At 41.5% G+C, this 16,244-nt stretch overlaps 1 protein-coding gene across 1 annotated transcript in view; it reads right to left on the bottom strand.

Moving 5' to 3' along the window:
* Nucleotides 1-1,489: 1,489 nt before the first annotated feature.
* Nucleotides 1,490-16,244, bottom strand: part of LOC111259800 (adenylate cyclase 1) — a 99,022-nt gene continuing 84,267 nt past the window's right edge. The window contains exons 15-26 of the mRNA XM_022832042.2: nt 13,716-13,896; nt 13,491-13,582; nt 12,887-13,069; nt 12,565-12,643; nt 12,187-12,348; nt 11,045-11,290; nt 9,325-9,745; nt 8,876-9,124; nt 8,323-8,746; nt 6,936-7,489; nt 5,275-5,689; nt 1,490-4,895 (exon numbers count right to left, since the gene is read on the bottom strand). Of these exons, the coding sequence (XP_022687777.1) occupies nt 4,166-4,895; nt 5,275-5,689; nt 6,936-7,489; nt 8,323-8,746; nt 8,876-9,124; nt 9,325-9,745; nt 11,045-11,290; nt 12,187-12,348; nt 12,565-12,643; nt 12,887-13,069; nt 13,491-13,582; nt 13,716-13,896 (3,736 nt within the window). The 3' untranslated portion in view covers nt 1,490-4,165. The remainder of the gene's footprint in view (nt 4,896-5,274; nt 5,690-6,935; nt 7,490-8,322; nt 8,747-8,875; nt 9,125-9,324; nt 9,746-11,044; nt 11,291-12,186; nt 12,349-12,564; nt 12,644-12,886; nt 13,070-13,490; nt 13,583-13,715; nt 13,897-16,244) is intronic.

The following is a 16,244-nucleotide window of genomic DNA, read 5'->3' as shown; positions in this document are numbered from 1 at the left end:
TTTTTTTTTTTTTTTTTTTTTTTTGCCTGTAGATTAGCATTAAAGTATGTTTTAATAGAATTCGAAATAATATAGGCGGGCATGAACAGTTGGGGAATAGCTCACGTGCGTGTTAAGCAGGGATGAAGGAACTGTGTATTCGAACCGTTCAAGAAGCCGTTCCTGAACAGCTCTACCCGTTTATGATCAGCGGTTAAATATTGGCGCCTTGGAGTTTGTATACGTTTTTCATATTAAAAGTTAAGTAATACTAGTGGGGGATTCAGTTTCGACACGTCCTCTAAGAAACGTGTAACTTTTGAAGATAGGAGAGAAATATATGGCATAGATTAACTCAAAGACTAGAAGTTGTCAATTCTAAATCTAACTGAGCGTAAGAGATACCTGCAGAACGTGCTGTAGTGACATATTGTTGAGTGATGAGAATAGAAATAATGAGTTTCGTCACTCAGAAAAATCTGCAGCTTTACGTCACTTGTAATGGGAAGTATGACGATTTAAAGTATTTTATCATTACTTAAATTGTACCTTACAGTCCAAATCTAAATTGCCTGAGTGAGCGATAAGAATACGTTTAAGCAATTGTTTTTAATGGCGAGCAGTTTACTTCGGGATCATCATGTCTACTACAATTTAAAGGGAGTTTTGCTAGTGTGAGTGTTATACTTTACAACGATAATCGTGAAACTCACAGTTCTAGATGCGTTGTCAATTTGTTATTGTTGTTGTTGTTGTTGTTGTTGTTGTCAACAGCTTCTTCAACCGCTGATCTGAACAAACTCCTCCAAAACAGATAACACTTCTAAGTACTTGCCGCGGCAGTGTTATAGGGCTTGGTCAGCTTCCTCTATTCCCCGTCCTACTTCGGTACTTGTTTTTTCATAGTTACACAGTCTATCGATGGTACTTCTCGATACCGTTGTCCTGGGGAGTCCGACACGGTAAAATGTGCTAGTAGACAATAGTTCTGACTATTGTGTCCTTTCAACATATGCTCCGTGTGTATCTTTAAGCAATCGTAAAGCTGCACAATGAATTGTAGATGACTTGCCCTTCCTCTGTTGTCGTATGCCTTCTCTGAGTTAGTGAAGTGTTATTATGATTTTACATTTAATAAGCAAAGTCTTTTAGGTGACAAATATATCTATATTTTTCTCATAAAAAAAAAATGGTCAATTTACACAAATTATACTCACTAGTCGATACTGCGGTGAACCTACCGCGGTGAAGCAAAACGTTTCAAAGTATATACGCCAAGCTTTATATGAACTGAATTGTGTGACGGTTTCGTTTATACTACCCCGGTCACACAGTCCATTTACCATATCATCTTTTCCTCATCATCCATATCATCTTTTAGATAGTTGCAATCCATATATATATATATATATATATATAACGTATATATATATATAGCAGTATATTCGACTGCCATAGTCCGCTAAACGCCCCGCCAGTCCATCTACGATATTAAAGAGAGCTCAACAAATAGAAATATAAACAACCTTTATTTTTGTAATCAAGTTAAACCTCTTGTAGGTAACCTCATAGATGTTTTTTTTTTCTACCTAATTAAGGAGCTAAAAACACGTAACGTAATAATGATAGTTTTTTTTTTAAGTTATTCAAATTTCTGTGGGCGGATCTGCATTGGCTCCATAATGAAATCGAAGTGCCTAAAAAACAAATGACCGAATAAAATGATCAGCCGACCATTAATTCCATTTGCAATGATAATGTAATTATAACAATATGCCTGCAGTTCTATCTAATCAACATCTTTTCCGCGTTGAAGTTAACGACAATCTACACCGTTACCGTTAAGCCGTTTATTGTTTTGCATATACTACAACGTTATTTTATATGTAGCCTTCAACCTTTCTTTCTGTCTAGCTTAATTGTAGTTCGTTTACTTCATTTAGCAATATTCATATATATTTCTACGAGAAATAAGACGATACACAATGCATTATTATTGTATGCATCCTCATCATCTTTGCATATATGGATGGTCAACGTGGGCTTTTTGCTAGTAGACTTTCTTTTTTCGGGCGATTCCTTTCAAAAAGCTCGTCACCGCTTTCATAAGCATTAACATTGCCACCGACTCAAAATGTAGTCAGCCCCCTTTTTGATGCCCTTTGTCACCACTGTCTGCATTGAACGCGTTGCCCAATCCACCCCCGTCTTACTTTGCCCCATGGCTGTTTCTGGCCGCTAGACAAACCGTACGCTGCACCCAAACTTCAAACTCTTCCGTACTTGCAAGTTTTCCAGAGTCTAATGATAAATCCGAAATAGATCCCAGCCTCTGACGGCGCTCATCAGTGCTCGCCGACAGCTAGAACCTTTACTCCAGCCACTTCCTCTATTCATGTCCCACAACGCCCTACACGCATATATATATATGCAACTTTTTTTGACAGAGCGCCCTCTATCATTCAGCCAATCTTCTTCTAGTCGATTTTGCTCTAGCTTGTTCCAATCGACCTTCCGAGAATCGACTAGACCAATTTTGCTAGCCACGTTCCTGTGACTTAAGCCGCACAGAAGCTTCCCGACTCGACTCCACGCACAACCTTCCTTTAACCACCCAGTCTAACTTCAGGGTCGCATCTGTCTGTCTAGACACGGTTCTTAGGAGTGATGCGTCTCGTAGTTCATCTTGCTTAACAGCTTAGTCATAATATATTTATTGACGATGGATTGTCCACAATATTGTAGTGTTTAGAATAAAAACAAAGAGAAAATGACGCTAAGAGGAACGAATCATGTAAGAGACTGACTTGCGTTATAGGAAAATTCGGAAAAAGGAGAGGAGATCATAAATATTGGCTTCGCTGAATTGGCGTCTTGCTTATAGATAATAGTAGGAACAATGGTAACTAACATGACAATAACCCTGATAGTGATAATTATTTTATGGATATTTATATATAGCTAGCTATATAGATATCCATAAAATATAGATATATATATATGTATATCTGGTTATCGATAGTGGTTGTGCCGCGCTAGAAAAATAGAATAACTACAGATTAATGGCACTTTTGTGCTTTCGGTTGAGCCGTGTGTGTGTGTTACCACCAAAGATTAACAACTACCTTATTTAACACGGCGTTAGGCTGTTATTGAAAGAAAGCGTAGAATAGCGATAACTACTACGAGTAGAATAGTAAAACGGGCAGCTGTGGACCTCTGCGGGAGCATACGAAAACGCAAAGTAGAATTAAAGCGGCGTATTTTAGATCTTTTCTATTTTTGGTGCCGTTGCTGCCATGTTAAATGTGCTGATTTCTTTTAATGAAATCGAAGCTGCAATGTTCCAAGAAAAAAAAATAAGATAATAGGAGTGAAATGATTCGCTCCACGCACTTTGGCTAATTATACAAATTGTTTTTGGTAAAGGTAAAAACGAACAGTGCATATTATAGGTAAATATATAGAACTGATGATGTTGTAGTGTGATGTATTAGTGTTAAGCTTGATTCCGTACCAAAATTGCTATCGTAGACGCTGTAATATTAATCCATGAATTAGCATCGTTTCTCCTATTATTTCTACGTATCGTTCATATAGCCACGAAGATCAGTGTGTGTTTTTCTTGTTGGACGCGAATCAACTGATGTAATTCCTCTCAGACTTGTCATGCTGTACATATACTGCTGATTCCCTTTAAGTTCTTTGTTTCGTTGTCTCTTTCGTGTATTTCGCATCATTCGTCTACCCCTCCCTCCCCCCTTTCTATATGTAGGTGTTTATATGTGTGTGGGGTATAAAAGGTTTGTTGTTCTCTACGTGACTCCTGCATGAATCATTTCATTTGCTATCTGACGATCCCCTGAGCGACAGACCAGTATCGCCCACCGCTCAGGCAAAGTGTACAGACTAACCTAGAATTACAGCAGTATTTATCCTACCGCTAATCAATTTTTCTCACAAATTCCTCGGCAAATCATGAATACATAAGGGTATAGTTTATGTATATCGTTCCTACATATCTTTCGACATCAGTATCTATCATCAGTACTCCTATTGCGCTAACTAATCGAAGATCATTGTTATCGTATTGGCGTGACCGTTACTAGTACGCTCCTTCTCATACGTATGTCGCTATATGTACATTGCATCAACAATTTGTTATTGTTTCCAGACACAGTCGCATTTACAGTTGCTTGGTGTGCTTGTCGTCGTTTCCTTCCGCGTTAACTTCAGTAACTATACCATGGTTTGAGTTGGTACCAAGGTTACCCTGATGTTGCGCTTGCTTTTGGCTATGATGACTCGGGTTATCGTTACCGCTTGAATTTATTCCGTTGGCAGCATTGTTGCTATCCCAAAGACAGTCGTTGAGCCTCTTGATGAACGGCTGTCCCTCAAAGAAGCGGCTGACCTCGCCGACTCGATCTAATCCAGGCTCGCGCGGGCCGCTCGACTCGCGCTCCACGTACAGGAGGTCCTGCTCGCTTTCGGTCATTGCATCAGCAGCATGCCGACCTCCATATTGTTTTATTTTCATTGCACTAAAACCTACTTCAAACTCGTCCGAATCATAAACAAAGTCCTGCTCGTCCTCGTTTAGTAATCGCGAGTGCTCGGAGTCGACAGAGTCTTCCGTACGCCGAGAACTTCGTGAACTTCTTGAGCTTCGACCATCCCTCGATTCTTCATCAATGTCACAGCCGAAGTCACTTTCTCCTGCCATGGCCAGCATTGAGCTAGCCTCAGAACGAACCTCGTCGTCCCATAGGCCTGCTAGCGATTCGGCATGCGAATCCATCTCGGAACTCATCAGTGGCGCACTCGAGTCGCAAGATGACTGCTGAGCTCGCCGCAGAAGCTTCGAGGGACGCATTGAAGACGTTGCGACGGGTGCCACTGGCAATGACGTTTGCCTACATGTGATACGCAAAAAGTTATGTTAGTTGAACTGACGTTGAACTAATGTTAGTTAAAATGAACACAGATCCGTTGCACATTGTTATTCAATGTCTGCTTCTGGTCGCGGTATTTGATGTGCTTCAAGCGCTGCAGGAACAGTAGCGTAAAGGCTAGCAAAGGCCCTATTTAGTCTCCTTGAAGCCCGCAGATGATTCGATTAAAGAATTCGTGAAACACGCTGAATTGCGTAGACATCAAACAATATTATGAAATCCAAGCTAGAATGAAAATAATTTGATAGGCGCATGACAAGTGTGTTCTTTTAAATATCTAGGCACAAAAGCCATCAGCTAAGTAGATTTGAGAATTTCATAGCTTTGTAGACATACTTACCGGAATAAAGGCGTGCTAACTCGTTCATCCTCATCCACACGTGACGACAAAGCCGAACTTTTCAAACTAGCAGAGCGCGACGACCTCGAAGCTGGAGGACTAAACGAGGCAAACGCCATCATTCCTTGAAGGGGACTGTGCCCCAGCAAGTGGCTCTTAGCCCCGTGGCTTCCCAAACTGCTCCGGTGATTCGCGAATCCGAACCGATGTGGAGACGCTCGTGCGTGGATACGCATTGAACCTTCATCGTACGTTGCGTCGTTGACATTTGATTTTGTCGGACTGATCGGGCTGAGTTTTACTACCTCGGCCTGACGAGGTTGATCACGACCGTTGTTGCCAGCTGCACCTGCACTACCTGTTTCCCATGTGCCGAGGTTGCCGGTTTGCTTTGAGCACTTATATTGAGATCCGACTAAGAATTGGAGAAGAGTATATATATAAACGTTAAAAGACTGACCATTATCCACAAGGAAAGCATCGCCAAAAAACAGCAGGCTATATAATACTCGAACCTTTGAAGAGTATATGATGGATCATTTTCTTGACTTTTAATGACGATTCCTTAGATCGTATACGATTTCCAATGTGTAATAACTTAAGGAACAGCCAGGTACGAGTGAAATATCTTCAAATATATGACGCGTGTGACTTGAAGGCTGCAAATGTGGTGCCTAGTTTTTACAGCAACAATCGTTCCATACACGTAAAGGCTGCATTATAATGTTTGGTTAACGTACTGCGTTATAAAGCCATTTGCTCTACTCATGTTTATAATGCCAGAAAGATTAGAGCTTTATACGCTCGCCATGCAAGGTCAGCAATTGCACCAAGCGAATAGTACCACTAGGTGTTAAAATGTTACGAGCACTAGAAGTTGTGACTACGAACAAGAGTCCAATGTGTCTTCAATGAAGGCAATCTATGAATGAAACTAAGGACATTCGTAATGCATTCTATTTACTTGTAGGTCCATATGCATTCTAAGGTCAACGATAGATTCATTGGATAATCATGCAATCGGTGAGAATTAACCATGAGGTGCAAAATTGAGTTCCAATCAAAATTGAGATCCAAATTGAGACAGACTAACACGGTCAGGAATTGTACGAAATTGCAGGAGCCATTTGATTTGAACTAAACGCCACCACAAATACCCCCTCAATAATCCTCCTCTAGTTGATATACTAGTTTATGTTCTATATTTGCAAGTCCTTCCCACATTACCCGTTTATGTAAGCTTATTACTTTCATGGTACTTGAAGAACTGCATCAATTAGGTAAATCCACAATGATTTCTTTCCTCGTCTTTGTCTCTACTATCTTTAAACCTTAAGGAAAAAGCTTTTCAACCCTCTAACATCATTGTAAATTAAGCCGTGAACAGTAATGAGCCTAGATTAGCTAAAACGGAAGCATTCAAGTTCAACAGTTCCTACCCTGTCCAAACACAGGTCATCTGTATGGAAATATGCCGATGGTGAGGGTGCGAAATAATATAATGTAGATCGATAGAGAAGTGGAGCCGACAACATTCCGTCGTATCAATGGAAATGCCTTTCAATAATAGATTGAGGCTCCAATTGGAAAATACTAAAACGGCAGTAATTGCTAATTCATTTCAATCAGGCAAAGGTTTTCAGATATAACAGAACACTCACAGCTATCGTTGTTAGTCAACGGTGGATATGTGTGATTATCTGACGACTTCTTCGAGTTGTTCCTGCTTGCACCGCTGGGGCTGCTATTTGGCATGTTTTGGGTCGGGGAAATCGGGGATAGCTGTTTCGGGGAGGCTGATACGTGGGAACAGTAATAAGATCGTTGACCCAGAGGGTCGCTTAGAGGAGCCGAATTTTTGCCGTCCACCTCGTCCAGCCGCTCAAGTATTCGATCTAAGTCGGCCGATGCGGAACGCGGTGCAGAGACCTCACTAACAGCAGCCTCGACAAATGCCTCATTAGTTGTGGGGGACAATTTTAACGGCCTCCTAATTACTGCTTGGCCGGTCTGATAGCAGCTTCCGCCAGTTGTTACAGAAACAGCGGTTAAGCAGGCATCTTTGCGGACGCTTTGTTTCTGGCTCTGACCCAAACTACGGCAAGCTTGCCCCGAGTTCTGGGTCGCAGTCTTGTTGATTTCAGAGTAGACCCAACATAGCGCGGAAGGACTCTCGCAGAGAAATTCACTTGACGAAGCATCGCCACTCTCCGAACTGCAAGCGGGTTTTGTGTCATCGACCAATGACAGCAAGCAATCACGTTAGACAAGAAAAAATTAAAGATCCAACATCAACCTTATTTACTAACAGTTTGTTTGTCATCTTCTTCGCCTTTATAGATAAGGTCGTTGGAGCTTTATTTCACTTTGAGCACACATAGATTGTACTAGCATCATACAAGATATATACGAACTTAATCGAAAATTATATATACGGGACGTTATCTCAATGGTTACCGAACACACTTTTTCTAAATAGAAAGCATTCATTTGAGGATTCTTAAGAAATTTGCTTAAAATAAGGTCGAAGGGAACACTTTAGGCTGCATGACAACTACTAGGGTGTTTATATTAGCACAAGTCGTCCAATATATCAGCCGTCTACTTAAGGACTTACTATTTAGGCTGCACTAAACTGTCAATCGGCCGGGCTACAAGATGTTTAAAAACATACTAATTGTATCAGCAACAAACATTTTCTTCTAATAAACGTAAACAGCTTATTACTATCCAATGCTACACTGGAATTGTCGTTCATATAACTATATTCCATATTACTTAAAACTTAAACTTATATATATTAAAGCAAAATCAATATCATGCTATAATAACCGATTAGATGTGCCCATAATCAATTAGTCAATCCAGCCTTAAACAATAAATATCGACGGTGATGACGACAAAGGCTCGATACAACACTTTGATCATTCTTGTTTGTTGCGACTGACACAGAAGATACTACAACCACTAGTCAGCATCCATTTTCACCACTGAAATATAATTATTAGTGGGAAGGATATCGGACGACAGAAAAGGCTAGAAACGCACCGAATGTCCCTTCCGTCATGCGAGTCTACGGATTCACAGCTGCCGCAATGATCGCGGTTCGTGCATTGATCTATCGACACCGCTGGGCTGGGGGGGTTTGTTGTCAAGTCTGTTACTGGAATCCCGGCTGCCACACTTGTTGTCGGCCCATTGAAAGAAATTGAGGTTTCGCTGGCGCATCTCCCCTTTGGCCGTTCCTGTTCCTGCGCTTCGATACTTTCACTGCCAATGCTACTACTGTTACTTGTACCTCCTGTGGCGCATCCTTCACTTGTATCAGCACTTTGATTTAATAATTGGTGCGGCTGCTGTTGTGGAGCTAGGTCGACGGGTAGACTCTTGGCAAAGAACGATTTCGGAGGGGTGGATGCAGCTTTGCATGGCGAAGTTGCGATGATCGGCGCGGGAGCCGCGTACGATGGTCCTAAGAGCAGGCGAAGTAGATTGAGGAGAATTGTGAAAGGAAGTGCAGCATAATCTATTTGAGTCGAAAACAAGTTGTAGTCATAACTTTAATGTAAAATAATAATGATAATAATGCGTTTATAAGTACCTTGTTCTTCATCGGAGTCGGCATCTTCATCCACAATAGTCTGTAACGCAAAGCTCTCTCGTTTAATCTTAAGCGGGTTTGCCGGTAGAAGTTCGCCAGGTTCGTATGGACTAGTGGTCCCCCACAGAAAGTTAGGTATATGGAGCTGCTGACCCATGTGAGCTCGTTCAACAGAAGCTTCGTCCGAAGACGAGCCTTGATCTGAGGACGCGTTCAACTGATCTGAACGTTGATTAGTTCCAATTTCACCTGCGCAACCAAAATGTACAAGAAAACTGCGTTTTACCAAATCCCGCCTATAGAAATACATATGATAAACATATCACAAAAAATACAAAGATACATAGTAATTCCCTTTATATAGTTCGAGTTTTATGACTTTCATCAAAATTCTGTAACAGCTAGGTCATAGGAATGCTCGTTGAAACATACCATCTGTATGTACTTACAATACACAGATGAGTAATGTGGTTCCGTTGGATCAGAATACTGGTTAACCATCTCACCAGGTTGAAGTTTGCTTAGAAGGAAATACGTAGTCATGTCCCCCTTTCCTTTAACTTTAACTGTTCCTCGGCATTGAAATCGGTATTGATCCTTAAGCAGCTGGTAAACATCCTCGGTGATTTGGCAGTGATCCGCCTTACCAGTGGACTCCATCCGTGAAGCGACGTTTACAGTATTACCCCATATATCATACTGGGGTTTTCTCGCCCCAATAACACCGGCAACCACTGGACCCAGGTTAATGCCGACACGAAGCAAAAAATTGTTGTACGAGTTTTCGTTGATATCGCGAAGTCGTTCCTTCATCGCGAAAAACAGATCAGCCAGGATGGCCAGGTACGTTGACGCCGAATCCACTGTGTCCTGTTAAAAGGGAGGGAAACGTTCAAATAGAACAAAAACTGAGATTCCTACCTTCGAGCGGATCTTTGACCCTACAATGTATGTACGTTCCAATCCGACCGATTGAAACGACAGTAACAGTGAACCCGATGTGCTATTTTATAGGTAATTATATCGGCATTCACTATGGATATTTATCGCTCAAATATAGCTCAGAACAAAAATCTGCATTATAGGATTCCAGCATACATATATTTTGTAATTCCGTGTTCCCAATGCATCCAAATCTGAAATACTGAGTCGCCTATAATGTGTAACCAAAGAGCCACACAGTCATATCTTCATTTGCGTCGATAAACGCGGAAGATTTTGGGGGACTGAGAATGTAGTATAGTGTAACCAGAAAGGATAATCCGCTTGACCGCAAAAGGCAGTAAAATAGCTCGGCTAAGCGTAGCCTGAAGATTAGCTTAAGGTTGTCGAGTGGCAAAAAAACCCCATTGGATCTATTTTCGCCCGAAGGCGAGAGAAAACAGACTCGATCGACGTCTAGTGCTCGTTAACTTCATTTGGTTAAATGGGATCTAATATATATAATTAAAAAGTTAAACCGTCTCACTGTATCAGGCTGAATTTATTCTAAGGAACAAACGAAATGGCGAACTCGTTAGAAAGGTAGCACATGGTTATTTATGCGTGAGTGTCTCGAGCACCGATCTGAAGCGCCCGGAGCTCTTCTTTCTCATATAAGCACCATGACGGAACGCATTGAAAGATGCACTTTAATTAGAAAGAATAGACACGTTCTTGCATAACGAACATTGATCTAGCAAATACGATTTAGCAGAAGCACACGATTCCCAGCGTGTATGGAAGCAAAGGCGAAACTGGTTATAAGGGAAGTCCGTGCTTAATAATGCAGTGCATAGTCGTCAACCAATACCGTTGTACTGAACATTGTCTTCTTTCCCTTTGAAATTCTTGTTACCTACGGATACTGTACCTAAAATAACTGTTTGCGACTCCAATTGAAAAACAGAGGCCTAGTCAATGTCAAAAAGTGAATTTAATCTAGTCCTGTAGCCGTAGAGCGCATGCAAAAAGGGCACATCTCTTTCTATTCAGAACATCCATGAAGCCGAACTAAATTTTATAGACCGTCTATGTGTAGAAATGACGATCGTGGATGCCTAATGGACGGACACGATCTATAGTTTGTCACCTAAAGATATCGAGTTTTGTATCTACATATGTGTATGTGTAAATGAAAATGTAATTTTATGTAACAATACCATAAATATATGATGATTTTGAACTGACCAGTATACGGTACTCGGGCATAAGACCAACTGCGCACATATACGTCGCTCCGATGGTTTTGATTTTATCCACCGACTGAAACTTGTCCTCGTCTAACAACTGATCAAACTCTGCGATAATCTCATTAAGCAGGCGGAGACACTCGACGCCTTGCTGATTGCCGTCCAACTCCATGTAGAATTCGGCGAAGTTCGGGATAGAAGCAAACATCACCCCGACGCGAGCATAATATTGATGGTAAAGTTCCTGTGAAGTGGGTTAATACATGCAAGGAACAGACCCGAATAACTGAGAAACAAAACTAAAAAATTAGAAGAGAAAGAAGGGTGCCAGCAATGAAAGCTTCCTCACATTGTATTTGATGTCGGTGTTTCATCGAGTTGTTCATGGCCATGTTAGCTATTCTTACCTGAATGTACGTCAATTAAGTAGCTTTTCTCTGTTAATTGCCCTGGCTTCAATCAAGGATCTGAACAAAACATAATGGCCCCCACCCGCTACCAATACGTGTCATGAAGTGGACATTCGATTAAAGTGCCCTTTAATGCACTCAATATATAATACATAGACGTATCAGGAGGCCTATTATCCAGGTGCTGGTCTTTCATGGTACTACATGGTCGTCTCAGATAGTGTGCAACGTAGATGTAGGTACAACGTTTTAACCGCCATAATAACTTACTCCTTTACACGAGGCTATAAAACTATGAATTCCGTGCGCGGAAAAATCCATAGTCATATAAAAACAAGCTATGGGTCGATTTGGTGATAACGCCATTAGTCACTGCCTTTCGTAGAACCATGCTTCTAGCGGTAGGAGCGCAGGCAAGCATCCACAGGTACATATGCTTCTCCTGGCCACGCTCATACGTGATGGATTATTCGGATGTACCCAGATGGCCCTCTTCCGCTTTGAAGTGTACGAGGCTTTTTAGCAACAGATGCTACTGCTATATATATAAGATAAAAAGATCGGTATCTTCTTACACACTACTGACGACTGTAATAACATTGCTGCCATTGCAACATCGTGATGCCTTTCGAAATAGATATAGCTAATGGATAACATTGCTCGTATTAGTTTATGGCGATTATATAACAATTGAATAAACAAGCTATTAAAATAGAACAGGACGACAAACCATATTGTTGGTGTTCTGATTGCACAGAAAGTGCACGGCAACGTGCGCTGGCAGGAGATTAAAAAGGATTCTCCGATTCCCTTCCTTCAGTTCATGCATTTCTCGTTTTTCGTCATTCGCTTGAGAATTCCAAAGGAAGTCAAGACGAGCTGTCCACTCGACCTAAATTAGACGCGGGAATCAGAAACTGTAGCTGAGGTCTGCATTGCCGTATCTGCGGACTACATGATTCTATTATCAGCTTTACGATATTTCAACAACACGCGAGTATGGGCTCTCTATTGAAAACTGTCGCATTTCAACCCACTTACAAATGGGGGGCCGATAAGCCGAAAAAAGCACATAAAATGACTTGGAACGGTGTCGAAGTATACATACCTGCCTTGCGTGTATCAGCAAAGCCAGCCAAATTGCCAGGATGGCCAGGATACCCATTACGCTTAATGGGATAAGTGGGCTAAACAAAAAGACAGTAATTTTAAGTACGTACATTCTAATTTAACCCACAGTCCCGCCAGAGCTTGTTATCGACTGTAGTCGGTTCAACATCTAAATTGTGGACATTAACGAAAGCACTGATCGACATGTAGCAGATCTAACTACACTTAGTCCTAGAGGTCTTTTTTTCAATCAGGTTTTGTAACAAAGGTCACACTGTTAGATCGTGAGAAGGGGCAAAAGGTAACTGGCGATGACCTACCGAGTAAGGTTGTCGTAACACACAAATAACGAACGGTGTGTCATCTCGATGATAGAAGTAAACATGGCCGCAATAAGTGTGGCTAAAATTACTTTCACGAAAATTGGCGTTCGTAAGAATACGCCAACGGACAGTAGGCACAGCATTGCTGACAATGGGATGTACTGTGGTAGAGGGCAAACCCTGAAAGTAATCGCGAAGTAACGAAGTTCAGGAAATATGTTATTATCCATTGACGTATCTATAAAGTAGTAGAGCTGATCTCTTCTACTACATCTTGCCAACCAAGCTTCATCCACTTAGAGGGCTAGCAGTTCTAAATGTACGTGCATTAATCAGTAACAGATCTTCAAAATCAAAACTTGCGTTTCATATTATCTTCAAAATCTGTGCACTACGAAACCGCGTCAACAGGTTAATTCGCGGATGGGATCATGCGCATTGTACCAGTCATAACACAACTACCCTACGTAAGAATCAAGTATTTTCGATAGATCAAGAGGAGTTAGACTGGGAAACACCAGAATGGTAGTCCTAGCCAAGATAATCCACGTACAACACGATCACAACTGCTAATTTCCCTTATTGGTTAGGCAAAGCTCACCTGTGACTGTCTCGGTGCTGAAGGAGTGGACTGCTCAGAGTTCCGTTGTATCGTGCAATTTCACAGCCCTCGCTATCGGTGTAGCATGTTAGCTGCAACAGAGAAATAGGCTTTTATCGTCATTTCGTAAGCATGCAAAAGGACAAAGCTAACAGCGCACGAATGGTGGTCAGGCAAAAGTGGTCGAAACTGAAGAAGACGTAGTCGAACGATAGGAGAACGTACCACATTGATTTGTACGGTCATGTAGACTAGAACAACGGAGATAATAGAGGAAACGATGCGCGCTACAGAGTAGCGGGTGACGTTAAACGAAAGACATCCGAGACGGGCTGAAAACACCAAGATGAGAAGAAGGCAGAGCCAGAAGATGCTTCCGATCGACATCAATAGCAACAGCGTCGTTCTGGAGAGGTAGAAAATCAATAACAGTAGAGGTAACTAGAACAAACATACGTATGGTAACTTGACAGTCTACGAATTAGATGAACATGTTGAAACACGATAGCAACCGTAACATGGTAAAGTTGTATGCGACATAGATTTAATGCACGCGTAGGTCTTGAACATACTTGAGCATTTTAATAAGTTTATAGGGATTACTAAAAATACATAGAACGTGCACGCTCAACCCTTGTTGTAATCGTTCCGCCTGCACACATATAGGAAGCCACACAGATTGAAGCTTTTGCCAGGTTTTGAACGATCCTTGCATATATTGCCTGTGCTACAATGAATGTCTAAAATTTTATGTCTTTGATGTTGCTTCGGGCGGTTGACCTTATCTAACACTAAACATAGTGTTGCCAGACCCAGTTTCGAACCCAGACCAATGCACGTATCAATGCGTTAAAAGGAAACGCGTTACCACTGCACCATTACAGGAACAAGCATGCTGCATGTACTATGCAAATTTTAGAATCGTAATCGTCCTATGTGATGATAATAACCCACCCCACTGAGCAAAATTCATGAGTTGCTTCGTAAGTGCCTTTGCGGCTTCATCGACACCTGAACATTCATCTGCTCGCTTCCTACCTGTTCCTTATAGCCAATGGCGGTCTACTAAAACCAAAATATGCATCTTGCTACAGAGGCTGGTTACATAAGCAAAATACATGTACAAGTCTGTCGCCGCCTATTAGTGCAATCTTCTTCATCCCTCACATGTATCTGGCGCCTAAATTTTTTCAATCGGATATAAAGCTATAACCACAAAACAGCCTGCATCCACTGTCTCGAAGCCACAAAATCACGCTACAGGTATGAGGTCGTAACGCGCAACCATGCCTGATTTGTCATGCATTATGACTGTATTCACCGACAACGCACGAGCGGCCGAAGCTTAGCGATGTTACAAGTTGTCGTCGCCATCGATGATGGCTCTACTGAGCACATTCGCTTCCTTCACCAGTGCGCCCTTCTGCTCATTCCGTTTTCAGTTCAATTCTGCTCACTGCATCAAGGAATTGTTGCACCCAAGCCTGAAAGATGTCTCAAACGCCCATCGGCGCTCTTAGGTATGTTCTCGAACAGCGGTGTTCTCCGCGATGGACTTTTCACCAATCTGGCCGGTCCCATACAATTCTTGGCGCATCCGGTACACTCCACGTTTGTGTCCAAATATCGCCATCTGTCAGCCCCCTACCTTATCCTCGTTTGCATCACACGTTTTTCCAGCCACTATCGTGAACGTTGAAAACTTAGCTTCGTTATGGATAACGCCCAATGATTATCGTAGCTGCTGTTATAGTTGCGCTTGCCGTTCGCCTGCAATGTGCTATGTAAATCACTACCGCACAAGTTTTCGTGCTCATTTCAAATGCCCAGTGAGCTCAGAAAACTCAGAAACACTTTTGAAACCAGCGAAATGATTGTAGGAAATAGGTGGTGTCCTCTTGGCCGAAACTACCCACTACCGAAGCGAATTGTTGCCAATAGAAGGAGAAAACAGACAAATAGAATGACGTAGAGGAAGAAAATGAGGACTGCAGGCCACAATGAAGCTAAGACGAGCACATTCGAGCATTCAAAGGCAGTAAAGAAACATGTCCAATGCATTTAAGTTTTCCAAAAAAAGGACCCAGGTAGTGTCTTTTGCTTAACAACACGACGCTATCATTTTCGCAAGTCAGGAAAGTTGGCAAGGAGATATTAGGGTGTACGAGTACACGACATGTATCATACAAGCATCAAAGGATGTCTAACCATAATTCAATATGACGATTTTGTTCAACCATTTTTTAAATACGTGAACAGTTTGTTCGATAGTGCAACTCATCTGTATTTTTTGCGATGACACATATTCCAACAAGAGAAAACGGTGTGAGTACAAATGGCAAGGTATTATATACTATGTTAAAACAAAAAAATCCACTAATCTGAGGTGACAGTAGAGGGTACCACTCAGTAAAAAATTATAATAAAAAAAAACAAATTTTTTAAATAAAAATCCGATTTGTGCCGACTCCGTACGCAGCAGTCTAGATTCTGAGCGTAGATGGGGTAGCCTAATAGAGAAACCATACAGTTTGTTGATGGGGCAGCTATTCGTGAGTACAAACCTATGCGGAATCGATTTTATCTGAAGCGATATATATCTGTGAAACTTCATACTTGCCTCAACTCTAGAGAGGCTACAGAAAATAACATTAACACTTTTTAGTTTCTTTTAAGGTGTCATCTATTTAGCAATTATTTTATTTCCGCTGCTCATAACCAACATGTGACAACCTGGTACTTCAGTATATGTTG

The sequence above is a fragment of the Varroa jacobsoni genome, unplaced genomic scaffold (assembly GCF_002532875.2).
Source record: "Varroa jacobsoni isolate VJ856 unplaced genomic scaffold, vjacob_1.0 scaffold_368, whole genome shotgun sequence".
Lineage (NCBI taxonomy): Eukaryota > Metazoa > Arthropoda > Arachnida > Mesostigmata > Varroidae > Varroa > Varroa jacobsoni.
Note: the sequence above shows the minus strand (reverse complement) of the source record. Positions and strands in the feature narration are given on the sequence as shown.